Source organism: Podarcis pityusensis (genome assembly GCF_964106645.2).
Source record: "Podarcis pityusensis genome assembly, chromosome: 4".
In the NCBI taxonomy this organism is placed as follows: domain Eukaryota; kingdom Metazoa; phylum Chordata; class Lepidosauria; order Squamata; family Lacertidae; genus Podarcis; species Podarcis pityusensis.
The window spans coordinates 44,504,449-44,531,792 of NC_138027.1; the positions used below are offsets into that span (position 1 = coordinate 44,504,449).

A 27,344-nucleotide genomic window follows, 5' to 3' on the forward strand; every position below is an offset into this window, starting at 1 on the left:
CTCTGGCGAGACAGTCCGCGGGCAGGTAGGGTCTCAGCCTGCGTACCAGGTGGAGTTGGTAAACAGCTGCCCTGGATACAGAATTGACCTGCGCCTCCATGGACAGCTGTGAGTCCAAAATGACTCCCAGGCTGCGCACCTGGTCCTTCAGGGGCACAGTTACCCTATTCAGGACCAGGGAGTCCTCCACACCAGCCCGCCCCCCTGTCCCCCAAAAACAATACTTCTGCCTTGTCAGGATTCAACTTCAATCCATTAGCCGCCATCCATCCTCCAACCGCCTCCAGGCACTCACACAGGACCTTCACCGCCTTCACTGGTTCTGATTTGAAAGACAGTTTCAGTCCCATGGTGAGGCCTGAATCCCAATTGGAAGGGATTCAAATGGTCCGCATCCTCCAGGCGTGCCTGGAGTTGTTCAGCAACCACGCGCTCAATCACCTTGCCCAAGAATGGAAGATTTGAGACTGGGCGATAGTTGGCCGTACTGGCCGGGTCTAAAGATGGTTTTTTAAGAAGCGGTTTAATGACCGCCTCTTTCAGCGGATCTTGCTTGCTGATGTTGCAGTCCGAAGAAATTGTTTTTGAATGCCAGGGAATTTTGGTCAGACTAGCTTTCCCCCAAGCCTTCTCTCCACAGCCTGCTTGCCTTCAACCTAATTTTCTGCCACTGAAAAACAGCATAGAGAGTCCTGACATGATTTTGATATCCATCACAGTGTTGGGTTGGGCAAAAAGGTTTAAAACACTCCACACAGCTCAGTACTACGTTGAGGATAAAGATTGCAACTCATCTCTCTGATCATTTGAAGAGTGGGGAAGGATCAATAGTCCTTTTACTCAGGGCAGTGTATGGCCTGCATGCTCATGCAAGCAATAATGTGGGGGGAGTCACACCCACTGTCCATGTGACCAAAGGTGAATGCACCCCTTGAGCTGCACCCCCCCCATCCCTTTCCTTTCTCTTATTTGACACCCCACAGAAAATCTGCTCTGATTTCCGAGAATTAATTCTCATTGTTTAATTCTGTATTTTAAACGAGTATACCTCGATTTTAAACCCATCATGAATCCGTTCATAAATCAAAAGGGTGACCTTTTATTTTTAGTCCTGTTAGAAAGAGAGATTCCTTTCTTCACACATATCATTATCTGTTCCTCCTCCAACCACCAAACCCTATAGCCTTTCCTTGAGGAAGGGTGTTTTTTCCTAATATAATATAATATAATATAATATAATTAATATAATATAATATAATAATTTATTATATATACCCCGCCCATCTGGATGGGTTTCCCCAGCCACTCTGATTGGCTTCCAACAAAAAATTAAAAATACATTAAAACATTAGTCATTAAAAACTTCCCTAAACAGGGCTGCCTTCAGATGTTTTCTAAATGTCAGGTAGTTGTTTATTTATTCGACATCTGATGGGATGTTGGAAGTGTGTTTGTGTGTGTGCATGCACTGTACATCTGTACATGCACCGTTTTATTTTCAGTCTCTAGCCAGCTGCAAATGTTGAATTTTTAACCTATTAATCACAATACATGTCGTTGTTTTCCCCATTGATCTGTATGCCATGATGCCAAAACCTTTGCCTTGGGTATTATGTGGTTGGGAACTACTGCCCTTCATTGACCCTCACCTGCCTTTTGATTCCTCATTCATCCATTTTGGAAAGATTGGAGGTCTTTTTATTCTGTTTAGGATTTTGCCATCTTTATTTCACCTGAAAACTTGTTGTTTACTCCAGAGCAAAGTTTTTACTGGGAATTGGTTCTACCACTTCAGACTGCAGGTGGGGACTCAAGTGTTCAGATTTCAAGATGTAGAAAATTACTATGTAAGGAAAAGAAATAACCTAGAACCTTTCTTCCTTAACTGCTAGTTTTCTTCCTTTTTTTCTTTATATCGTATTTTTCTGGTATGAAAGAGCAATCAGGCATTTGAATTCCCATCTACAGTCTATGGGCTACATGCAGGTTTACCACCTCATTGAAAACTATGCCATAATTTCACTAAAATAATTTTTAAAACACCAGTTCAAATGCAGCTCTTTGGGAACACCCCACAATTTGTTTCCTTCTATAGTGTAAAGAACTCCAGTAGTGGTTAAGAGCGGTAGTCTCGTAATCTGGTGAACCGGGTTCGCGTCTCCGCTCTTCCACATGCAGCTGCTGGGTGACCTTGGGTTAGTCACACTTCTTTGAAGTCTCTCAGCCCCACTCACCTTCACAAAGTGTTTGTTGTGGGGGAGGAAGGGAAAGGAGAATGTTAGCCGCTTTGAGAGTCCTTAAAGGGAGCGAAAGGCGGGATATCAAATCCAAAATTGTTTAGCATATGTAGGGTTGATAGTTGCTTTGTTCAGACAATGCTGCACAAGGCGGACTGTATTTGCCATGTGGCAGAGTTATTTGTAGAAGGGAACACAGAGAAACTGCTGAAGTTGTTAACTCTAAATGTGTTCTCTTAGCTTTTTTTATCCCAGAAATTTCAACACAATTTTAGCAAGATTTTAAACCATGATATGGTCCCTTAGCAAATGACAGTGGGCAGAAATAAATAAATCGTAGCTTTATATACTAACTTACTACCTAGTTAATCTTCTTCAATTTACCTTATTTACTGGTAGCTTTTTCTGTTCTGTTTTTGGTATGATATATATTTTGAACTCTTAAATGTTTGCTTTTCTCAACTGAGATTGTGATAATGGGAATCAGAGCCACCCAATAATTACTTCAGTAAGAAGCGGTATAAATTACTGGTCCTCCCCCCTTTTTAAACCATGATGAACTTATTTCCTGTGTTCTTAAAGATATACACTGGCTTCTAATTTGTTTCCAGACATAATTCAAAGCACTGGTTTGGCCTGTAAAGTCCTAAATCTTCAAACATTTAACAGACATTTTGTTCTCTTATGAATCTTTCTGTCTTCTGCGGCCCTTCTCATTTATCTTCTTAGTGCTACGCTAAGTCCTGTTCTTCAATAACTTTAACATATATAAGTCATATTTGATCAGTAGTTTTACTCCAGTAGTTTTACTCCAGTGTTCCTTTGTTTTCTGTTTGTTGCCATTGTTGTTGTTGCTGCTTTATATAGCTTAATTGGCATTATAGGGTGCCTGCTAAGGTGGCATGATAGTCCATTGTTGAGGGAATCAATATGTTTTAATGTTTTAATGCTGTAGAGGCTGTTAATATAGGCCTGGTTGTCATGATGAAGCAAGACAGACGGTGGCTTACTGGAACCCACCTTGCTTACTGGAACCCACTGGTTTTTTTAGCTTAGTGTGGTGTATCAGCTCAGCCAAGGTTTGGCTTAGCATGCGGTCCAAACTGGGCATCCTAGTTAGGCTCTCTCGTTAGCCATGAGCTATAGTCAAGAAATGAGTTTTCATTTTAGGATGGAACACTTATGCACCTCAATCTGTGTGTGCGCTCTTCTATGCAAGCATCACCAGAATATTCCCATTTGGCACAAAAAGACCAGCACAAAGGGGCACCTCACTTTCTTCCCATGCTGGGAACTCCCTCTGTCAACCATGCTATCCTTTCAGTAGCTATACCAGCCCTGGATAGAGCTTGAAGGGAATGAAAGAGGAAGGCAGTGCCTATTAAATGTTTTCAGTTATCACCAGACTAGACTAGACCTATCCCTATAACACTGTGCAACTAGGAACAGTGACATTCTGGAGTGTGGAACAGAGCTGAACACAAGGTAAGAGACTTGGTATTAAACTGAGGGAAGTTCTTCCTCTTCAGTTGTCTTGCAGAGGACACTGCTTTATGCAGTTTCAGCACTGTCTGTGTCTCACTTCTTGATGCTTCTGATTCATATAGCTAGTTTTTCTCTTTTCTTAAGATAGATAAATAAATAAATAAATAACATCATTTTTTCAGCCTGTGTACAACTTAAGAGGTATCAGGATCTTAAAGGGGTGAATTTTGTCTTACTTAACACTGTATAGATGATATTTCATCATTTCAGCACTTCTTCCCCTTTTTATTGCTTGCAGTTACTGTTTGTATTAAGAAAGTAAAAAAAAAAAATGATTGTTTCTTTGTTCAATGAGCCATTAAATATGTAACAATCTAGAATATGTAATAAAAGCACTCTTACTGTAGTTAACTTGATTGCTATAAATTTATTCAAAATATTATCAGTTTATGTAATTATGGTGTACTTTAAAAGCTGTGTTTTATAAATCAGCTATTCTAAAGCATCTCATAAGGGAGAAAGCAGATTGCAATGAAATACATTTTATTATGTATAAGCATTTTCTTTTTGAGGCTCTGAAGTGAGTCTTTATAACAAGTTTATAAAATGGTTTTGTATGCATTACTGACTTTGCTCATAATGGACGCTGAAGGGGGGAAAGCAATTTATTTCCTGTATTTCAAGCACAAAGCACTTTCCAAGGAAGGCTTCCAGCCTAGGTTTTGATCCCATCACAGATTTTTGTTCAGAAGCGGTATTTTTCGGATGCCTAACTTTTCATTTCTGTTGTGAGTGCTCTTACTAATCTCTTGAGATTCAAGGATAGAACTTGCTGTAGATGCGTGCAAATAAAGTGAGGATACCACTATTCCCAGTCAGAGTCATAAAGGAAGATTTTGGAATAGGTGACAATAATCACACCATTTCTGGATTAAATAATCTGTATCTCTTTCATGTTTTACTGTGGAGGGGGTGAGAATGGGACCTGTAGCTCCCCAGAGGTTGGCTCAAGCTTCCATCAGACCCAGCCAGTATGGCTAATGGCATGGGATGATAAAGTTGTGCTCCAAACAACTTGTAGGCTGTACTCCACGCCAAAATTCATATATCTATGTTCAAAAGATAATGATGTTCTAAAAAGAGTATCAGTCACTTGCTAATGCCAACAAGATTAACAGGACAATATTAGTTATGCTTCCTCAGAAGTAAGGCTTACCAAGTCCATTCAGACTTGATCCTAAGTAATAGCTCAATCTTAATCACATTTACAGTGGAACCTGGGTTTTTGAGTGTCTTGGAAGCTGAACGATTCAGAAACCAAACACTGAAAACCCGAAAGTAATTGCTTCTGTTTTCGAATGCGCCTTGGAAGTCAAACAGCTTCCACTGCACGTTTTTCCATTTTCTCAATAGAAATTGCCAGCAGCCCTTTGCGCCTCAGTTGTTGAATGTTTTGGAAGTCGAACAGTCTTCTGGAACGGATTTTGTTCGACAACCGAGGTTCCACTGTACTCAGAAGTAACTCCTATTGAATTTAGTCAGGCTTATTCCCAGGTAGGTGAGTTTAGAATTGCATCCTAAAGAACTCAATGTTGCATTCTCTTCACATCAAATCTATTAATTTATTGGCCACTCTTAATTCTTCTGGATAAAGCAATGAAGTGAATTGATTTCTCCTCCCCATATTTACTCAGTAGCATCACAAATGGCCTCAGGCGAAATGCTATAATCAGTTCCACCCTGAGCAGCTTTGCATAATCAGCTGCATTTTTGACCTTATGTACTGGAGACATGCCATATTTGGAACGTATGCCATGGTAGCATCATAAAGAGTTATCCTCTATTAGTTGCTCTGGAGTTTGAAGGCCAGATTCATTTCCTTGTAAGCCTTTCCTTCTTTCCTTCTCTCTGAAATTTCCAGTAGGCTTGACAGTGTGTGTGTGACAGAGTGACTTTCCTAGTCATCATTCCAGTGACCTGATGTCTGGTTTCTCTGCCTTTCCTTCCCTGCCCTCCTCAGTTAAATGCCATTCATCTTTATAGAATAACTTCCGTTTACTATAATCCTGATAAACTGAACAAATACCAGACTGCTGAATGAAGCCAGAGCAAGATGTTCTGGTCCTTCCTTCCCGACTAGTCACCATGATGCAACAAAGCAAAGGTAACCCGAAGATTAAATACGGTGAGCCCACAAAGACTTTGGCCATCCCAGCTGCCATTACACACAATGTGTTTTGAGTTTGCATGAGTTTGGCTTTAGGTGCAATCCCTGGAATGTAAACTCGACCTCCACACACCCCTGGTAAATGCTTAGTGAAGAACAAATGTTAAAAGAGTTAAGCAGCTCTTTTAAAGCCTAACATAGGGTAGATGAAGTGGAAATGAAAAATGTATTCTGTGATTTGGCCCGTTACATCAAGTTTTGCTTTATTGTTGTAGTAGTCTAAGCAGGAGTCAGCAATTTTGTCCTTGGTTAGCCGCCTTCCTCAAAACTGCTTTCTATTTGATATTTAGGAATTGTTCCTCACCAGCTGAGTATACCTTTTTAAAAGAAGGCAGTTTTTCACAGTAACTTGATTGCTCCATGCTTGCCACTGCGCAGTTGTGTGTCTCTGTGTGTTTTAAAGGAAATACTGCAGCCGATGTGACAGTGTATGTTTTGCTTTTTTAGAACTTTAGAAGACAAATGTTCAAAACTGTTTTTCCCTCTAAGCAGGGAGGGAGAAGCAGAGAAATTAGTATAGCCAAATTAATTTAAATGGAATCTGAATTTAATGTGAGGAAACTTATTTTATATTTGGGCCATCTGCTGCTTTGGCAAAACTTTGTAACTATCGGGCTTGTTGCCATCTTTATTGCTATAACTTTTTATCGCAGTTTCTTTTCATGAATAGAAGTTCACCTGGTAATTTTTGCTCCCGCTTGCAAGAGAAAATATTGCCATTTGAACTTACAAAAAAAGGATAATTTTATCCACAGCAGCAATTCTGATCAGAGCCATCCTTCCTACAAATGACTGTGTTTTTCATTCCCTCCCACTCTTGTTTTGTTCCTGTATTTATAGGGCAGTAGTTTTGCCTTTGTATGTTCTGTGCACACTCATGTTGTATTAATACAGAGCCATAAGTATGGGTTGCAGGGCAATTACAAGATATTAAGCCTTTCAAGTTTGTAGCAGACCATTGGTAAAGCATTTGATGTATTATCAAGTTAGAGCACCGCAATTTTGACCCACTTGAGAAATAGGGAAATATAAGGAGAGAGCATAAATTTAGGACTGACTAATAGCAACTCAAAAGAAAAGAGAACTAAAATGAGATGTGGTAGATGATTATGATTCAACCATTAATTCCAAAAGTAAGAACATCTTTTAAGTGTGTGTGTGTGTGTGTGTGAGAGAGAGAGAGAGAGAGAGAGAGATCAATGTTGTTGTTTTTTAAATAGTTTCTTTATTTGCATGTAGCTGAGGTTGACTTTTGGAGTGGCCCATGTAAACAGTTCCATGTTCAAGCAATAGCACAGAATAGCGTTGACCTGAAGCCCACAAAGAAGCATTGAGCAGGTTGTGTCTGTCCAATTATTTTGTTCATCCTCTCCCTTCAGACACAACCTGCCACCTGAATGTAGGAGGGGCTATTTGTGGGGCTGACTGTGTGAGATCATTTGTTTTCCCTTTTACATTTATATCCTATATTTCTCCCATTGTGGAATCCCATGAGTTCCCAGGTGGTGTCCCGAACACACCTTTGCCAAAACATCCCCTTCTACCAATCTCCCTTCTCCACTTGCAAGGCTGCACAGAGAGGGAAAGATAGGGGGGCGTCTCTTGCTGCCCCTTCCGTTCTCTGGCATTTGGTGTGCTACATGTAAGTGCAGTAGAGTAGGACAAAGTTACCCTGGGAAATGTGCTGTGGGATCACATTGTTGGATATGTGTTGTCTGTTTGTTCATTTCATTATTTCATTATTGTTTTATCACATCTATATACCAATTTTACTTGAAGGAGCCGAAAATCGCATGCATCATTCTCCCCTTCTTATTTTATCCTTACGGTAAGTGTCAGCATCGCCCTAGAGCCAGTGCACCAACTGGACTCTTGCACCTCAACCCCGACTGGGCTAGGCGAGCTGGGTAGCACCGCCAGAGACCTCCTTCTCACAGGAAACGGTCACAGTGCTGTGGACTCACAGCTCAGAGCTGAGAGCACCGGATTCACTGTCTCAATAATACAGTCGTTGCGCAGCAGAGTTTTGCAGAGTCTTGCAGAGTATAAACCACTCGGAGAGCAGCTCTGTAGAATATCTTCCTTTTATTCTGTAACTACAACTATGATACAAAGCTATATACAGAGCTGAATATTCTAAGCATAAATCAATGCTACACTGAGAGTCTGCAGCTGCTCTTAGCAGCAATCTTATCTCTAGGATCTCTAACACTCTCACTCTCTCCGATACACTGACTGACTGACTCTCTCTCTCTCTCACACACACACACACAGATATGTTGCTGGGCAGAATAAGTAGATAGGCAGGACACGCCTCCTGCTCTCTGGAGAGTCAGCAGAGACCATCAGGAGATGATCAGGAGATTCTTGGGTATGGGAGGGGTGAAATCTCCTCAGTAAGTGACTGGCCCAAGGGTGCCTGAAGTGGGAGCCAGGATCTGTGTCTTCCCAGTCCTATTCCAGCATTCTACTTGCTACATCACCACCTCTTGGGGAAATATATCTATATCTGTACTGAATCATGGTCTAAAAATGATAAAATAAGAAAAGAAAAGAAAAGAAAAAGCTGGCACATGCTAGAGACGAAATTGTTCAGTAAATATTGTGAGTGTAGCAGATGAGGCACAAAACTCTGTTCCGAAACACATGGGCTGAATATACAATTTGCCCAAGTGACATTGGAGTTCGCTATTTGGGACCTTCCATCAAACAGCTGTGTTAGGAAAACAAATGGCCCCAATTTTTCTTTCGTCTTTCTGTAGCGAACCTGATTACATGAAAAGTGGCGAATGGACTAATGTCACTTAACAGAACCGCATCGTGTGACTCATCAAAACCCTTTAATGCTCTTTCTTCAAAGCATTTCCTTGTCAAAGATATAGAAGAAAGAAGATAAAAGGGTTTGCATCATGTAAAAAGCATACACTCCACCAGAATTGCCTACAGAGACTGAACGCGATAACGTTCTGTTAGTCCTTATGTAAAATAGTTGATACAGTATCTCAATATCCTTGGCTGTCAGTGTATGAATTTACCTTCCATTTCACCTCTTTTCCAACCCTTCTTTGCCCCTTTTTATCTCCCTGCTTCTAACTTGCTTCAAAGCTTTGTATTCCCTCTTGTCTCTCTCCAAGTAAGCATGCATTGCATGAAACACTTGGATAAAGGTTCCTCCAATCCTGTTAAAATACATTGTTTTATCGCATTGTTTTGTTAAAAAAATTATAGCCAAGGTAACATTGTTCACTCTTTGCTACTGCTTGGTTTTAAAACTATGTTGCAATTTTGTTTTGAAAGCTTTCATAGTTTAGGATCCAAGGGTTTACACTAGGCATTCTCAGAGCCTGGAAGTCTAGTGAGATTTTCCCTTATGAGATGTTTCCTATTTCTTTTTTCCTGAGGCGCTTTGAGAGCATTTGTCAATTTGGGAAAGTCAAATATCATCTGGGACTCTCTGAGAACAGGAACTAGGACTAAGAAAGCTTACTTTTTCTTGACTGCCCATCAACTGTGATAAGTTGCAAAACTCATTGAATGCATGGGCCTTCTCTCCTGGTTTTCTGGTGAATAATTCTAGCCACAATTAATATGGATTGCTCATACTGTCTCCTGGAATTTTAGGCAATGTCACAAGTGTTTGAAAGTGTTGCAACACTATAATAGTTGTCATATTAAATATTAGAAGGAAAAATGTAGAAGAAGTTGGGAACGGGAATTAAAAACAGTAAGTTAATTGGGCATCTTGTAAACTGATAAGCTTTTACCCTTGTTAATAATGGGAGCAGCTTTAGTTCACATATGTTTAAAAACACACAAATTTGCTCAACTTCTTTAAGCTATCTCTAACCCTCACTGGCAAGGGAAAAAAGCATTTCAAGCCTTTAACTTCTACCTTGCTGTTATTTATAGCAATCATTTTTGGGACAGCTTTGCCTAAAAATCTCATGTTGTTGTTTTTTTAAAAAAAAATAAAGAAAATATATTTCAGCTTCTCCTGTACTTTGTATTTACTGCTGAGCCATGTAAATTCCTGCAAATGGATGTATTATACATTTTCACTGTGTGCTTAGGTTTTTCTTCCTGAAATACATCTTGACAAGATGACACATTGAAAGGAATCAAATAGGATGTCCAGCTTCATCTGATATCCATGCAACATGGGTCATTTGTTTTGGTTATACATATTGTTTTGTTGCACTTATATTTAGAAATCTCATTATAGGCTCCTTTTATTGTCTTTTCAGATGGAGTAATACCTGTGGAGTGTAATTGCAGATAGACAATTTTCTTTCTCTGCAGTAGTTTTGAACTTTGTATTTGATAAAATTAAGATGCACTCAAAATATGGATTTAGTTCTTTGCACATTTCCCACAGTCTCATTGTGCAGTCCATCCATATTGCAGCAGTCATCCTAAAGCAGTAGGATTGTTTTGGCCAAATGTCTTTCTTTACCGTCAGTATAAGCATTTGTTTTGTTTTTATCTGTGCTACTCTATACTATACAGATATGTCATCTAACTTTGAATATCCATGAAGAATTATTTAATGTTTGCCTTGTAAATTCTTTTCCTGAGAGGTAAGAGAATACAATAAAAATTTAAATGCCTTTCTGCTAAGGGCTGAAATTGATGTAGTTCTAGAAAAAGAAGGTAACTCCTTCCGAAATGTAGGGGAGCTATATTTGGACAATTTTCATTTGCTCAGTAAGATAAATGTATTCATCAGATGCAAGAATTTTATAAAAGAAATGGAAAAAGAGTTCCCCCTTTACATTTTAAAAGGCATAGCATTCAGTCCAGAGCCTATTGTGTATCAAATTGTAATATATACCCGAAGCTCCTGAGTAAGAGATGCTAACTGTTGACTTAAATGAAGGAAGACGTCCATGCATAGATTGCTTTGCCAGGAGTGCATCAAAGTTATGAGTGCATCAAAGCTATGGGCCTTGAATAAGGGTCATAGACAGCATTCTTTTCTTGCAGAACATATCAAGTTTCCTCCCTGAAATCTCCAGTTAAAAGGACTGGATCAGGTGAAAGACACTAGCGAACTGTGTTCCTCAGTTCATGGTAGGTGACAGGGATGATAGGAGTTGTCCAAAATATCTGGAGGGCAGTAGGTTGGAGAATGCTGGAGGAATTATACCCAATTAGATGGACAAAAAGTCTGGCAGACTCACGCGTTTATTTTATTTATTACATTCAAATCTCAGTTTCTTCCAAGGAGCTCAAGGGGGTATACATGCTTCCTCCTTCCCATTTTATCCTCACAACAACCCTGTGGGGAAGGTTAGGTTAGGCTGGGAGTAAGTGACTGGCCCAGTGAGCTTCATGACTGAGTGGGAGTTTGCACTATGCTCTTTACCTGTAAGATATTCCTGGGGTGATGCAGTTGCCAAGGCTAATGAAAATATATTCGACAACACTGAATATACACAAATGCTCTCTCCAGCAAGTTTTTTTATATTTTTAATTACTAAACACAGTAGTTTGTATCATAGACAAAGAGTGGCATTTTTAAATGGCATGTTAGTACTGACTTAGTTGCAGTTTTTTTGCATTGATGCTTTCTGGCTCACACTGGATTTTTTAATAAACGACCAGGCTCTTTAATTTATGGGGCTCATTCCAGAATGTACCAGTATGTACAAGACGACGGTTCCATGACTAGTACCACCCACATTACTTGATACTTACATATATTTACCAGCCTTGCTAAAATCAACAACATGGTAGGGGGGAAAAATGACAGTCATAACATTATCTGTGTCTATTCTTGCATGCCCATTTGCACAGAAATGGACCTGCAGATACATTACGGCATCTCCTATTACTGAACTCTGTGTGATCAAACACAAATTTTCATGTACAGAAGACAAAATAGTGGCTCTTACCATTTTCCATACTCAGCACACAGGGCTGCACACCGTCTGACTGAACCCATAAGGGAATCATTAACTAAGATAATTAAAATAGTAACTAAGATAATTATTTTAAAAAGTTATACCTGGTTGAAACATTGCTTAATTCATGAGCTGTTGGTGCAGTATTAGCCAATGAATGTTTGCTCAAAAGGTGTTTGTGTTCAGTGGTGGCTATTTTCAAAACATTTGAAGCATCTTCGGAGGAAGGATTGCCTGTAGCCCAGTAGTAAGCAGATGTTTTGGGTGCAATCAACCCCCAGCATCTAAATAGTGCTGTGAAAGATTCCTGTTTGAAACTCTAGACAGCCATTGCATTTCAGTATAGATGAGCATGGACCAATAATCCTGCCTTTTAAAAACAAGAATGTGCTTTAGATTTTCCTATGCTTTATTCTATGGTGCCTTTAATGTATGTTGTTTATTCATTATCGTAAGTCACTTTGGGTTGCATTGGCAAAAGAAAAATAAAAAAGTGACAAATAAGTTTTAATAATATGAACGTAGGGCCAGTGTATATAGGATTGCAGCCTTAGTCATCAGTTGTGCTTTGCATTATGAACATTAAGTGGTAGTGTTTCTCTTGCCCCCTAGACTTGTAGAAATATGGTTTTGAATGTTTGTTTGAATGGTAATCACATTGAAATAGCATGTTTTCGTTCAGCACTGGCATATTGCTTTAAATGTTTGTCGATTTATAAAGATTAAGCAGTGGTTTCATAGAATCTGGGACACATTCCAACTGCAAGCCTTACTTATTAAGGATTTCCCCATATCTTTATTAGCGAAGTTGGAATTAGAAATGAAATACCTTTTGCAACTAACTGGCTTACCTTTGGTATGCTGCTGAATTGTGCGGAAGGAAAAAATGCCCACAAAATATCTACCTAGTTTTGTTTTACATTTTAAAAGTCTTTATGAGTGTTCCTGCTACAGTACTGTGGTGGAGAGAGGTTAACCTCTAGCAGGCAAGATAAATAAAGTAAATTATTTTCCTTAAAAGGTTTTTAAACGATTCAGATACAGGGTGGTGGTGAAGGGAGAGGATGTATCTCTGGTCTCCAGTGATAGCGAGACACTACCCAAAACATGCCCTTGGCATCTGCAGAACCACAATCCATAAAGCCCTACAGATTGCACTAGCTGGGACAGAAATCATGTCTTCCCTTTATCAGCAAGTAGCAGATGGCGTGCATGGGAGAAATATGATTTCCCCACAACTGTCATACTATCTTGGGGAAAGTGGTTGGGATTCTCCACAAAGTCTATGCATTCTTCATGCAGTAAACTAATTTCCTTTAAAGGCCCTAAGGGGATTGAATGCTCCCTCCGTTTGGGAAACTTCCTGCACCCGGCGCAAGATGCATTTCTGTGCTCTGACGCATTTTCTGTCATCATAGTCCTTTTAGACAGTGGTAAACTCTATTTATCAACAAGAATGTATCTCTTCTCCGTGTCAGCTTTGAAATAAGTGTGAAGTATTGCGCTATATAAAACGTTTGGATTTAGTAGTTGCTTCGTGTCTGAGGGTTTGGGGTGGGTTGCAACGGCATAAGAATCAGGATATAAATTATCCTGGCTTGTAATTTTGAATGTCTGTTGCTTCATGAATATTAATGCATTCATGAAGCTTGACATCTGTCACTTGGGATGTTCAAAAGTTTTCTATTTTTAAAAATGACAAGTTTAATGGCTCTTTTTAGAGCCAGCTAGTCTGGGGGAGTTTGCTGGAATATCTTGACAGGGTTGTTTTGCACATTTTTTGCACCAAGTTGTGAAGCTCCCAGATAGCTTTGTTGCTTGTCAATTTTGACACCTATTTCAGTCCTCTTTGTAGTATAATTAAGTATCTGGTGGATCCCCGGGCTATATAGACATGCTGGCATTTCTAGATGAACTGCTTTCTCAGATCAGTGCTGCTTTATTCTTTTCATGTTAACTATATATTTAAAGAACTATATGACGATAATAGCAAAGAACAATGCAAAATCATTTGGCTCTTGAATTGTAACGATTTCTGTATTTTCAGCACTGTGGCTGCGTTAAATAAACACTCATCATTTTCTAAAGCACAAAAAGAAGTGCCTCTTGTTTCAGGAGAACTAAATCACTTGTAAAGGTGTTGCCGGTTGAACCATCCTCATCCTGCTTTAAATTTGCATCCTCTGGGAAACATAACCTGATATTGGAAAATTGCACTAGAGGGCCATTCTAGATTCAACACACTGTAGGTGCCTCTGCCTTGGCTTCAGCTCTAGGTAAATTCATTTCTAAATCCTACTGTTTAGGCTAGTATCAATCCATAGAACACTTACAATTTTATTGAGATGCTGGTAGCTTACTTACAATAGAGGTCTACATTGAGACAAAAACATAAAAAAAACATACAAAGCATAGCCTTCCTTAATAATCTTCCTGACTTTTCTGGTCAACAGGGCCAAATGCTCACTTTCAGGTTTTAGGATAATGGATGCCTTAAATCCTGGGCATATTCCGGGGTAAGAGGGTTGTCTACAAATGCAAGCATTATAGAATCAGCAAAATTTCAGGGACCCAGATGTGTTCCTTAAAAAGATCCCCTTAGCTCATGGCATGAAAGGAACTGCAGAGCATTACTTGTCCAAGATGCCAGATGATCATCTTTTTCCACACAGGCACTAACAAAGGACTGTAATTTTATGCAAGAGTTTTAAATGTATTTTTAGTATACCTTCTAAATCCATGACTGGTAAATTGCCAGCACCATGTAATGCCAACACTAATACACAGATTCCCTTATAACTGCGCACCAGCATGGCTGTTTTTAATATATCAGTTTATTCATTGATGTCTGCATAGAAAATCGTAATTCACAAATGCACATATACACAGTGGTATACTTCAATTAATTCCTATGTGAAATTAATATTCATTATAGTTTTGTGAAATAAAAGCATCTACTAATCAAAATGTTAAGCTAATGGAGTTTTCTCCCCCACTCCCAATTAGTATTGTTGTCTCACATTCCATCACTTGTAGCAGCTGGCTCGTTGTCAATTTATAGTTTGGACCTTTACATAGAAGTGGAGGGTGGAAAAGAAATTAATTACTGAGAAAGAAATCCCAATAGTACTTTAGTGCTCAGAAATCTTCAGTTACCCACTTGTTAAAGCTGCTGTTTGTGCAAGAAATGAAAAACAAAAGGAGAATCCTGCAGATATTTTTCTTGAAGGCTACCATTTGTAAGTGACAACCACATAAGCAGCTGCGTGTTTGTCCATCTGTTACAGTATTCCCTGCTCTGACTAATGGTGGGCAGAGATTGTTCACATCACTTGTTACCTGATTATTATTTTTTAAAAAAATATTTTTTATTAAAGATTTCTTAGTTTACAAAAATATGTGTCCTCTACAGATCAGTTTCATTTGTTGTGGGACAAGGAAAGAGGGGAAAGAGGTGGAGTGGGGTGGGGTGGGAATGCTTATATTCTTCTACTTAGTGTACAGTGGTACCTCTGGTTACAAACTTAATTCGTTTCGGAGGTCCATTCTTAACCTGAAACCATTCTTCCTCAGGTTAAGAATGGTTTCAGGTTAAGAATGGACCTCCGAAACGAATTAAGTTTGTAACCAGAGGTACCCCTTTAGCTAACGGGGCCTCCCGCTGCCACCGAGCGATTTTTGTTCTCATCCCGAGGTAAAGTTCTTAACCCGAGGTACTACTTCCGGGTTAGCGGAGTCTGTAACCCGAAGTGTTTGTAACCTGAGGTACCACTGTACGTCTGAGATTTTGTGTCAGCGTCACTTGTGTGGGTTCTCTTTCTAGTCACTTGTTATATTCCCTAGGTGGTGAGAGAGGTTGGGGGTGGGCTACCTGATTCTTTTAAGATGAGATGCCAGGTATTGAACCTAGGGCCTTCTGCTTGAAAATACCATATTTTTTGCTCTATAAGACTCACTTTTTCCCTCCTAAAAAGTAAGGGGAAATGTGTGTGCGTCTTATGGAGCGAATGCAGGCTGCACAGCTATCCCAGAGGCCAGAAGAGCAAGAGTGATTGTTGCTCTCACTGCGTAGCAATCCCTTTTGCTGTTCTGAGATTCAGAATATATTTTTTCTTGTTTTCCTTCTCCAAAAACTAGGTGCGTCTTGTGGTCTGGTGCGTCTTATAGAGCGAAAAATATGGTACTTCCTCAAGTACTGAGATATTGCTTCAATCCATTGGCTGGATCCTGTGATAAAAACCTATTGAGGTGCCCGTGCATTCCAGGGAACTGTAGCATTGGCTTGAAGAAACTTCCTTCTGGTCTAGCTTGTCCATGTGTTTGCATCTTACAAATAACACAGGGGCTTCCAGAATGCTGACATGTGAGGGCTTTATTGAGCGGTGGGGTGGGGAGCAGTGTTGACACCACATTGCTCCCCTGGGCTCCTTTAGGAGGAAGGCTGGGGTGCAAATTTAATAAAATACAAATAAAATTATGTCTTATACTATCTTCCCTCTTATAAAGGATATTTATTGTTTTTCATTGTTTTGCTAAATCTTCTAGTGGCCAAGTACAGAATAAAGACCACAGATGCTTTGTTCAGACTTAAAGCTAAACTGTGCTTTATCAGAATGAGCCTTGCTCTCTTTGGCCTGCTCTTCAGGAGTAGCCACCGGAAGAGTGGAAGCATTGGGTTCTATTTTTAATTAACTGTAGTTCATTGTTATGCCTAAGCCTGGGCAACTGTGGTTTAGTCATGCCTACTTTCAATAACAATAATTTATTGAATTTATATACCTGGAGGGTCTCAGGGCAGTTTACAGAACAAGATCAACATAATAAAAACCACAATATATATAATCAAAATAAAAACAACAACCCAATAACCCCCCCCCCCAAAAAGAGCCACATTTTAAAAGGGCATAGGATGTCAATCAGATCAACCAAAGGCCTGGTTTAAAAGGAACATTTTTGCCTGGCACCTAAAGGTGTATAACGAAGTCATCAATAGACTATAGGTAAAGTCCAATAGACTGGACCATTAGGTCCAGTCGTTACCAACTCTGGGGTTGCGGCGCTCATCTCGCTTTATTGGCCGAGGGAGCCGGCGTACAGCTTCTGGGTCATGTGGCCAGCATGACTAAGCCGCTTCTGGTGAACCAGAGCAGCGCACAGAAATGCCATTTACCTTCCCGCCGGAGTGGTACCTATTTATCTACTTGTACTTTGACATGCTTTCGAACTGCTAGGTTGGCAGGAGCAGGGACTGAGCAACAGGAGCTCACCCCATCGCGGGGATTCAAACCGCCAACCTTCTGATCGGCAAGTCCTAGGCTCTGTGGTTTAACCCACAGCGCCACCCGCATCCCCAGTAGACAATAGTTATGATTAATTACAGTTGGGTGTGATTCTTCATTGGGAAATGGAAACAAAAATTCCCAATCTCCTTGTGTCAGCACTGAATGAGGAGAGGTGAGTGAGCAATGACAAGCGCAAGGTTCATGCACATAGCGTTATGTTCATTTCAGGCTGAAGTGTAGGCATGAAAGGCTAAGTGTTTACTTCTCAAAACAGCCAGAATCACAGTTATGTTTAAACTCAGTAGCCTAGTTCACATTTCATGCTTAGCAAATGTGAGTGCAAATGTGCAGGATCTGGGTGAGATCACAGCCACTTTGCTCCTTTCCGGCTGCTGTGCTACACTAAGCTAAGCTGTTGTTTTTGGTTAGTTTATCATTCAAACCCAGCCTTGTCATCTAGTTTTCCTGGATAAGCCCTAAGCCATAAACCCAAAGAAAACTTTGGTTACAACTTACGGTTAGTCTGGAGTAAGCGTGTGCAAAGTTTTATTTGTATTTTTGTTTGTCTTATTTGTATTTTTGCTGGAAGCCTCCCTGGGTGACGGGGGCAACCCAGTCAGGTGGGTGAGGAATTATAAGAAATTTTTATTATTATGATCATCATCACCATCTCTGCCACTGTCTGTCTCCTGTTTCCTCTCCCAGCATCATTTTCTAGACAATCCATGTGTACTACATTTTTTTGGGAAAGCCTCTCCTCCTCCTGGAGGGGAGGGGTTGTGAGCGGGAGACGATTCCCGCGTCATGCAGGGGGCGTTCGCCCCCTGCTTCAACTCCATGGCTGGCGCACCACGCCCCCCTGATTGGGCACCCAATAAGGAAGCTCGACGGGGACGTGGCTTGCCGCTCAAATACAGCCGCGCCAGCCATCCCTGCCATTGCGCACACATTCTCTTCGAGTCACCCACCCACCACTCCCTTAGAGTTTAGCTTTTCCTGAGACTTTGCTATGGACCTCTGGTTGGTTGCCCTGGTTGTCCAGGGGGCCTGGTAGGAGTTTTTTCCAATTGGCATAATTGGCCCGGTCTCTTGGTTTTTTTCACCTACCTCGTAGCAACCGTCACAACCTTCGTGGTATTTGGCGGTTAGGCATTGGAATGTGTTGTTTGAGTTTTGGGGGGCAGGTGTGGCCATCACCTACCCCTTCAATTTTGGGTATTCCGCTAAAGGAATCTGGCGGTCGTGGATCCTGTCCGATGCCTGTGTGGTGGTGGGCCATGGCATGACCCTCGGTGACATCAGGAGAGAGCCTATAGTTGTATTAGCATCAACAGGCTCCCCCTACTGGTGGTTAACCCCTCCTCAGACTCACCCCTCTCCGAGTGGGTGGAGTCTAATGTTCTGTGGTCCAGTGCCTAAGCCAATACCTTCTCACATACTATAATCAATAACGTGGTGGCCTTTTCTTGCCCATTAACCTTATATACTGTGTCCACGTGTTTTTATTCCCCAAGCGGGGATTGGGTCCTCGAATCACAACAAGAATGCCTGTTGACTCTCATGCTTCTTTTCAGAGATTAAACCTGAGAGTGCATTCTTTTTAAGGCTAAAATGTTATGTTGATATGAAATTCTACAAGGCTTTTAATTTTTTTTATTTAAGCTACCTTTTGTCTTTTATACCTGTCTCCAAAATACATGTTGTTTTTCATTCATATCACTCAAGTCTTTCCTAACCTTACCTAGCACACATGAGATAGGAATGTGTGCATACATTGTATATAGCACCCATCTGAATTTGGATACCATCATATAATATCATTTTTATATAATGAACATTCTTGTTTTGATTTGATGCAAATTTCACTATCATACTCTCCCAACATTTTCATCATATTTTCAATGTATTATTAGCCCAAGGTCACTTTCACTGTTTTTCTGTGATTCAGGCACAGTACTTCATACTTATGTTAGTGTTTTGTGATGGTTTGCTTTTTTCTGAATGTGGAGCTTAATGGCTGCATATGTCAAGATGAAATTTAATTTGCTGCTTGGTGGTTCATTTACAAAGTGGCAATATTCAAAACTATTTGCGTTTTGTGCCTTGTTTTTGCTTTCTTTTATGATGGATTTGGTTTTTTGGCCCAGCTAATATTTCTAGCTAGTATTCCAAGTATGAACAGTGTTTAGAAACATATTTTTATAAGCATAGCTTCTCCCACAACTGTCTGTATTTTTCCTTTATGGTTCCTAATTATGAAAACCTCAGGGAAGGCCTCAAATGAAGACTCCATGCATGAATTCAGCATTCCTCTCCAAGTTGTCTTTCTATTTGAGTTTATGAAATAGATGTCTTTCTCCACAACCTGGTACCCTTCAGATGTAGGTTGGACTTCAGTTCCCATCAGCTCCAACCAGCATGGTCAGTGGTTGAGGATGATGGACATTTAATTCTGCAACGTCTGCAGACCACCAAATTGGGAAAGACTGATCCTGCTTTGTGGGCAAGAGGAGAAACCAACCGATCTAATGCATCTGTTGCATTCAAAAAGCAAACATTGTTAAATGTGCTGGCCTGATCATACATTAATATTTGGATTATATAACATCCTCAGATTAAAACACACTTTATTTCAATGTCTGAAATATGTAGGAGGAAAGATTCCTCCCTCTAACATCATGTAACACAGTTCTCCCCATGTTGGGATCTCCAGATGTTGTTGGACTACAAGCCCCATCATCGTCAGCTAGCATGGGAGAGAATACATTGCTTAGAATACTTTTGTAAGCAAGTCAAACAAGCCACCTGCCAATTTTTTTTACTTTAGATTTCACTTCTCAGCTGTTCATAGTATGATTAAAGTGCAACTTTTTCAATGTCCACAGCTCTGGGGACAATGGAACACCCACCCATCCAGTAGTCTCTTGTCTAGTCTCTGATCTTCTTAGTGGATCATTTGTTGCTTTCAGAACCCTCAGAGTCAGCACTGTCTTTAAAATAAAATGTGGTGTATTGAACCTCCACCGTTGGCATGTGGCCTCTGGAAAGTTGCCCACTCCTGGTTCAAAGACCTGAAAACTTGCATTAAAAATATTTAATGGAAAATAGTTTAAGTATATATTTTTAAGAACTATGCATTTGAATGTGTCTTGGAGAGGTGTTAACTATCGCAGACCTATTTATATTCTATCTCTTTATCTTTGTTTTGTTTAATATAGGTAACGAGTTTGGGCATCCAGAATGGTTAGACTTTCCCAGACAAGGCAATAATGAAAGCTACCATTATGCCAGGAGACAGTTTCATTTAGCTGATGATCAGCTTCTTCGCTATCGATTCCTAAATGAATTCGACAGAGATATGAACAAGTTGGAAGAAAGATTTGGCTGGCTTTCATCACCTCCGGTAAAGTATATACATTTAGTTTTTTGCATTTGTCACAAGTATTGTGCATGTTTGAAATTCTAATAGTAAACTGCATTTGAAAATAAAATAAAGCAATTTCTTATATTCTGCTTTCTCCTTTTAACATATTTTCAAAACATATGAGTGCTGATGTTGTGTTTATATAACAATGAAAAACAGTCTCCTGTTTACCATGAAAAGAAAGATCTTTTCTTTTCCCTCCATTAGATATATTTTATTTTATTTATGCCCAGTAATAAAACTGTCTAGATTTCATCTAATGTTTAAATTATTTTGACATATTTGTTTGATAATAATAACTGTGCTTATTTTTAGAAAATGCTTTTAGCTTTCAATAAATTGTTAAATGTTTGTCATCATAATGTCAATATTCCACTTAACTTTAGAACTAGACTGCAAATAAACTCACTGCCAGGTTCAGTTATTGCGCTACATTTCTTGCTTTCTTGTTATTCTTAGCTCCCATTAGCAAGCTTCATGTTGCCCGGTAATTTACTTAAATGAGGAACACTTTGACTGTTTCCATATTATGCAGCCTTATTTGTAAAATACTTAAGGTAGAGGTATACAAATACTGGTGGAAGGGGATAGGCAAAAGGTGACTTTGCATCTCTCTCTTGCATTCGGCAGCTTCCTGCAAATCATATGCTAGAAATTGGGGTGCTCTCCTGAATGCAGGGGCTGAGGGGAGAACCCTGAAAATCAGGCAGCAACTGAGTGTGAAAATTGATGAAATCATTGCATCCAACCATTCACAATTGAGTCAAAAATTCTACTTATATGCCATTATTAAGAGTATTTTCATCTGTTCCACACAGTGGGGAAAGACTTGCTAATTATACATCTGCAGAAAGGCGGCTGAAATGTTGATATCTGCAGATGGTTTGCATATCCTACTAGCAGTGGTTAGAACAGCATGGTAGAAGTGTGGCTATTCCATTGGCAGGGTAATGAGGAGTAGATTAGTATCTTTGCTGATACTAAATGTTACCCAACCATGTCACTCCTTCCCCCACCTGAAAAGTAGCATGTGAACTCCTGTGTGTCATGGAGAAGCCATATTGAAGCTGTTCCCCACATGAGCATTGAACCAGTTTTTAATGCTACCCTCCCAACACTGCTGTCTCTGCCACTTAGCAGTGTGATGCAGGGTGGTGGCAAGGTTGGGACTGCTCAGGCACATTGCTGGGAGCACTACTGTTGTCAGTGCGTCTTCTCATCCCCAAAATCACTCAACCTCTGTGTCAGAGGGCATCTCTGTGGCACCACTCCTTGACACTGGCCCATCTTGGATGCTGATTTGGGGAGGAACCATGGTATAAGCCCCTCCCACCTGGTGCAGCCCTTCCCTCATTATTCCACCATCTTGGCTACCATACTGTGAGAGTAATGTGAATACCAGGCCTTATCTAGGAGAAAGAGGCTGCTGCTATTAGTCCATAAAACAACTAAGTGGCATATTATACACAACATAATTTAAGCCACAGAGATGTGGAAAGGGATGGGGTGGATAAATGACCATGAAATCAGTGGTGCAGCCCTGTGTGCATGGTATGGTTGGAAAATGGGCAACTATATGTTCAAACACAATATGCCGCTGAATATCAGGTGCTGGGGTGAATTCCTTAATTTCGTGCCTGTGTACTTATTGGTGGGTTCTGGTGGGTCACTATGGAAAATGGGATGGTAGACTAGTTGAGCCTTTGACCTGACATCCCCTTATGTTTTTAAGGGAGCTCATTCAGGATCAAACGACATGTGACACATAATGAAAAGCATGGAGCAATCACTCTGGTTTTTCTTAGATCAACTTCTACTCGAGAGGATGCTTATTGGCACCAATGAGAGCTATTTTGCTAAGTCTCAGAGCCACATGGTGGTGCCCTATTTTCAAGGGAGACATGGCTGAGGATGGAATTCTTCTCCCAGCCGTAATCACAACAACCACCCCTCCTTGGCAGCTGTAATTAATTTAAGAAAAACGAGAGACACAGCTGCACTATATAGATTAAACATAATGTGAAGCTTGGTTCTAAGAATGTTAGGTGTTGAGTCCCTGTTCTAATGCTACTTTGCCATGAACTCAGGGACTTGCTTAAGGCTATTTAATATCTCACAGCCTTAGCCTTCTTGACCTTCCTTACATATGCTACTGAGTTAATATATATGAATTGGTTGGAGCAGTAAAGGAGCACTACGTAATATGAAGAAATAAAGGATGCTGAAGATACTAAAGGAACAAAAGATAACTAACAAGCTGTATGCATTCATTGCTCTACCTCACAGGCTATTTTACGCACGTTTCCCAGACTATGTCATCACTTGTGTTAACAATAGATAGGATTGCAGCTTTTAATTATCACAGTTGCTGCCACAGGAGAGTTTTTGGAAAGCTTTGCAGCTCTATAACTCAGGGAGAAAGAGAGAAGCAGCAGCAGTAAAATAACCATAGAACTTTAAAGAATGAGTCATCTTATGAAAATTAATTTCATAGGTAAACAATTAGTCTAAAGTGCCATCCACGGTTTGTTGCTTTTCTGATTCAACCAGATTTTGCATTGGAAATTAATACCTTTTATCATATTTAACATGCAAAGCAGATATGCAATAGCCAATGGTGTTATAGTAGACTCTGTGAGTTCTTATTTTCATCGCAGCCTATCTGGCCACGCACTAATACGAAATTGTCCTGGTGCCTCTACCAATTGTTTGTTACAGTATTAATAAATGTTCTGCTTTTCTCTTGCAACATAGGCAGACAACACATAGTCAATAAGGATTATTTTAGAGATTTTAAAAGCCCATATAGGAAAAATAGCACCATGAGGTCAATTACTGTATAACTTTTAAACCAGACCTCTGATCTCTGAGCCGGCATTCCTGTGCAGCCTAATCCTATACATTCTTATCGCAAGTCCCACTGAATCAGTGAGACTTGAACAGAGGCAAGAGTGTATATGGTTCCTGCTTTAATAAATCTGAGTCTTTCCTGCATCTGCCCTTAATTGTATTTAGTTTCCCCATTGTTAATTCTTGCCCCCCCTTTTTTTACTGTACCTTCACCCTCACACAACTTACTGAGCAATCCAAACCTGGGCTACAAAGCATCAGAGCGGAGATCCACTGCCACATCCCAAACTCTGCTGCTCACGCTGGCTAGAGAGGAAGTTGGGTGGGGGTGGAGTTTCCTTGTCCTTATGCCATCTCCAGCTTGATGTACAATGCTGAGGGCTGCAGATCAGGTTTCTTTCACAGTGATGGTGCAGCTTTGAAACCAGTGGTTCCACTGGTGGCTCTGCTTTGCTCCCATTCCCTGCTTTGCATCCCTACATCTAATACCACCAGTAGGAGCACTGCTAGCAGCAGTTTCTTACCTCCTGTTCTTTCTGCCGCTTCAGCAGAGGTTTTTGCAGCCGCAACAGAGCCCCCACATCAAAGGCTGGTGGATGACCACTCCCTCCATATGCTAACCCCTTCTAGCAGCAAATATCAATGGATTCGGATTGCACTCTCATTGTATGTGCTTAATTTTGAGTTTCTTGCTGAATACAGGGTGTAGTACAGATTTTAAACCCCAGCATTCAACTCTGATATTAATACCTAATAGCTGCCCCAGTTCAACATGAATGCCAAGCACTTGTCTTCCAGTGACATAGCAGGTACCCTTCAGCCTTCTTCCAGCTTGAAATTAGCCCTCTGTAATTCATGCATGGTTCAAGCAAAATAGCCCTCTGAAATAACACATGTAACAAACACCACTTTATAAAACAACATTTCTTTCTGTTGTGTATAATATATAGTGAACTGAAATTGTTTAGAGTATTGTGTGCCACTTGAAGGATTGCTTCAGATGTTCCTTCCTCCCACTGCCCAACACCCACAAACACCCCTCTTCTTAAGCAATGAGGTTCTTCACTCAGCATACTTCCCATTTCCCTCTCCTGAGCAAAATTGACATGAAATTGATTAAGCATTCAAAAGTGACACAGACAGCATCTCAAATACACTGCTTATAAGATTCATGTCAAAAGTAAAATTCTGCGCAGCCATAAATCTCCGTCAATCCAGCTGTTGGCCTAAGCAAGAAGGAACAGAGAACACTTAAAAAGAATTGTGAAGTAAAGGACAGGGCCTTTGAAAGAATTTTCTCCTCAGATGTCATTGTGGTGGATTTTCTCCACAGATATGCATACCACCACCTTCAATAGCTAAAGTGAAATATATAGCACTATAGCAGGCTCGTTATTCCTCCCCCCCCCCCCCGTTATAGCTTACCCAGCTTTTTAAAATCTGAATTCTTATATGAAGTTACTTACTTCATGACAGACTGTCACTTACATGAACTTCTTTCATCTCCACAAACTCTTGGTTGAATTGAATATGATTGTATACATATTGCCCTACTTCTATGTGGTTTAAGTTCAAAATCATTTTAGTAAGCATCTAAATCTACCTTTTTTTATCTTTTGCAGGCTTACGTGAGTGAAAAACATGAATCAAACAAAGTTATTGCTTTTGAGAGGGCAAATCTTCTGTTTATATTCAATTTCCACCCATCTAAAAGCTACACAGACTACAGAGTGGGTATAGAAAAACCAGGAAAATATCCTTTCCTTTCCTATTTGTGTTTATCATTATGACTTCATTTTGGATGTAACACTAAACCTTAGTTTAGCACTATGTGAACGAGCCTCAGGTTCACTTGGTCTTTCCTCTTATGTCATTTAGCACAACCATGAGGAGGAGATTAGAAACACCTGCCCCCTTTTTATGTCTGGAAAGGGCAAGTTGTTCCTTCTCAGCCCGTCTCAAACTATGATTTGTCATCTTGGTGTGTTTCAATAAACAATAGTTTAATCACTCTTTTTAAATTGAATGGTAAACCTCAGTTATTGAACAGCAGGAAGCAGATGTTTTCCTCCTTGTGGTCATGCCAGAGAAGTGACAGAAGAGCTCACAAGCCAGAGGCTTGCAACTTATGAATGTAAACTATTATTATTATTTACATTTACATTTATATTCTACTCTTTCTCCCCAAGGTTCCATGGGCACCAAAAACATCAATAATAAAACTGCTTTTAAAATAAAAAATCTGAAAACAGTCAAAACAGCCATAATGGGCCTCTAACAGCATGATATGTCTTCACTGTTGTTTAAAATTTGACTTCAATATATAGTTTTGCTTAGTAGTTTATTTTTGCAGTGTTGATTTAAATTCTGTTACTTTGGCTCTTCATTAGAACAAAATGTACACTTGTAAATGCACAGTATGTTTGCATTTTATTAATTGCATAATAGCTGAACAATGTGAAAAAATGCATAAGGTAAACATCCTTGAGTATATGGATGGACACAAATGTGTAGGAAATGTGTTTATAGCGGTAGGGTTCACATAGCTCCTGTTGTAGTTGATATTTTAATTTATATAGCACCACCAATGTGCAGTTTCTTTTCTCTATATGCAAAGCAAAAGAAAAGAAAAGATTCCTGCCCAAGAGAGTTTAAAAGTTCAATAGTGGGCAGAGAATAGAGAGCTGGGGTGATGAGAGAGACATAGATAAAAAAAAGATGCATCTGAGCAAAGACAGTTACAAATCTTTATACTATAGTCCTAAGTATCAGTTTGGGAGTAAGCTCCATGACACACGGAGACTTACGTCTGAGTAAGAATGTTCAGACTCTTGCTATTAGTTTTTTTGTGCCTTGGGATGTGACTACATTTTATACAAGGCCTTCACTTGCAAAGTAAACCATTTAATTTGGAACTTCAAATCTGGGTCAGTTTGTGTGGGAATTGGACTCCTTCCCCAGGCTCTTTAGCTAGGATGTGTTCATGCAACAGTGGGACAGGAACCAATTTGCTCCATGCCCGCCTTCCTCAAACCAAATCTTTCATTCAGAGCCTTGCACCCTTTATTTGTTATTGGGATAGCAACGTTGGAGGGCCTTACGTTGTTTCACAGTATTTTCTTATCATTGTGAAATTATGCATAATTTTGTTGTACTTGGCTCACTCTTTTAATGACAGCTTTGCCAGTTACCTTGAAAATTAGTAACTTCCAGGATTTAGCAAATTTTACCTTTTATGTTTGCTGCTTTTTGTTGTTGTTGTTTGCTTTCAGTAACTTTATATGCATTGCCAAAGTTTATTTGGTAAATAGGCTTATTTCTTGCTCTGCCTCATCGCGTCAGTAGCAGTCGAGTTTCCAACATGGGCAAAGGGCCGCAGCAGGTATTTTATAATGCCCATCTATAACTTCTCTTCTCTGTGTGTGTTGTGTGAAGGCTTTGACTTTAAATGAATACAGGTTCCTGAGATGATAATCAGCTTCCAGCATGTCTCTTTAAGCCTCTCTCTGTGTTTGCTTTTCTCATCAGCAGGACCCAGTCTCCAAAGCATCCTTGTTTTCTCATTTTTTTCTATCAGCTCATAGCTCAACTGTTCATAGAATCTGCATGAGATTCCCCCACATGCATGCTACCTCCCTCTCATCCTTGCAGTCTACCTTTGTCAAACCTGTACCTTGTCTGCCCATCAGACCTCTTCCTCTTGCATCAATCCATTTATTAAGCATCTTTTTCTTAACCCACTGTTGTCTTTCCTTTCACTGCACTATTGCATTCCTTGCCTCTTTGCTCCTCTAACCCTCTGGGCGATCCAATGCATATGCCAGCCCCTGGCTGCCCTGTTTCTTACCATAATGGAGATTGTTGTCCTTGGAGAGGCAAACTATGTAGACTGTTTATGAATTATTCCATGACATCATTTCCATGTGGTGGTATTTA

The 27,344-nt window shown here is 40.0% G+C and overlaps 1 protein-coding gene across 1 annotated transcript in view; it reads left to right on the plus strand.

Annotated features, from left to right (window-relative positions):
• Window positions 1-27,344, plus strand: part of GBE1 (1,4-alpha-glucan branching enzyme 1) — a 145,975-nt gene that overhangs the window by 95,300 nt on the left and 23,331 nt on the right. The window contains exons 13-14 of the mRNA XM_081003909.1: window positions 20,353-20,537; window positions 25,031-25,159. Coding sequence (XP_080860035.1) covers window positions 20,353-20,537; window positions 25,031-25,159 — 314 coding nt within the window. The remainder of the gene's footprint in view (window positions 1-20,352; window positions 20,538-25,030; window positions 25,160-27,344) is intronic.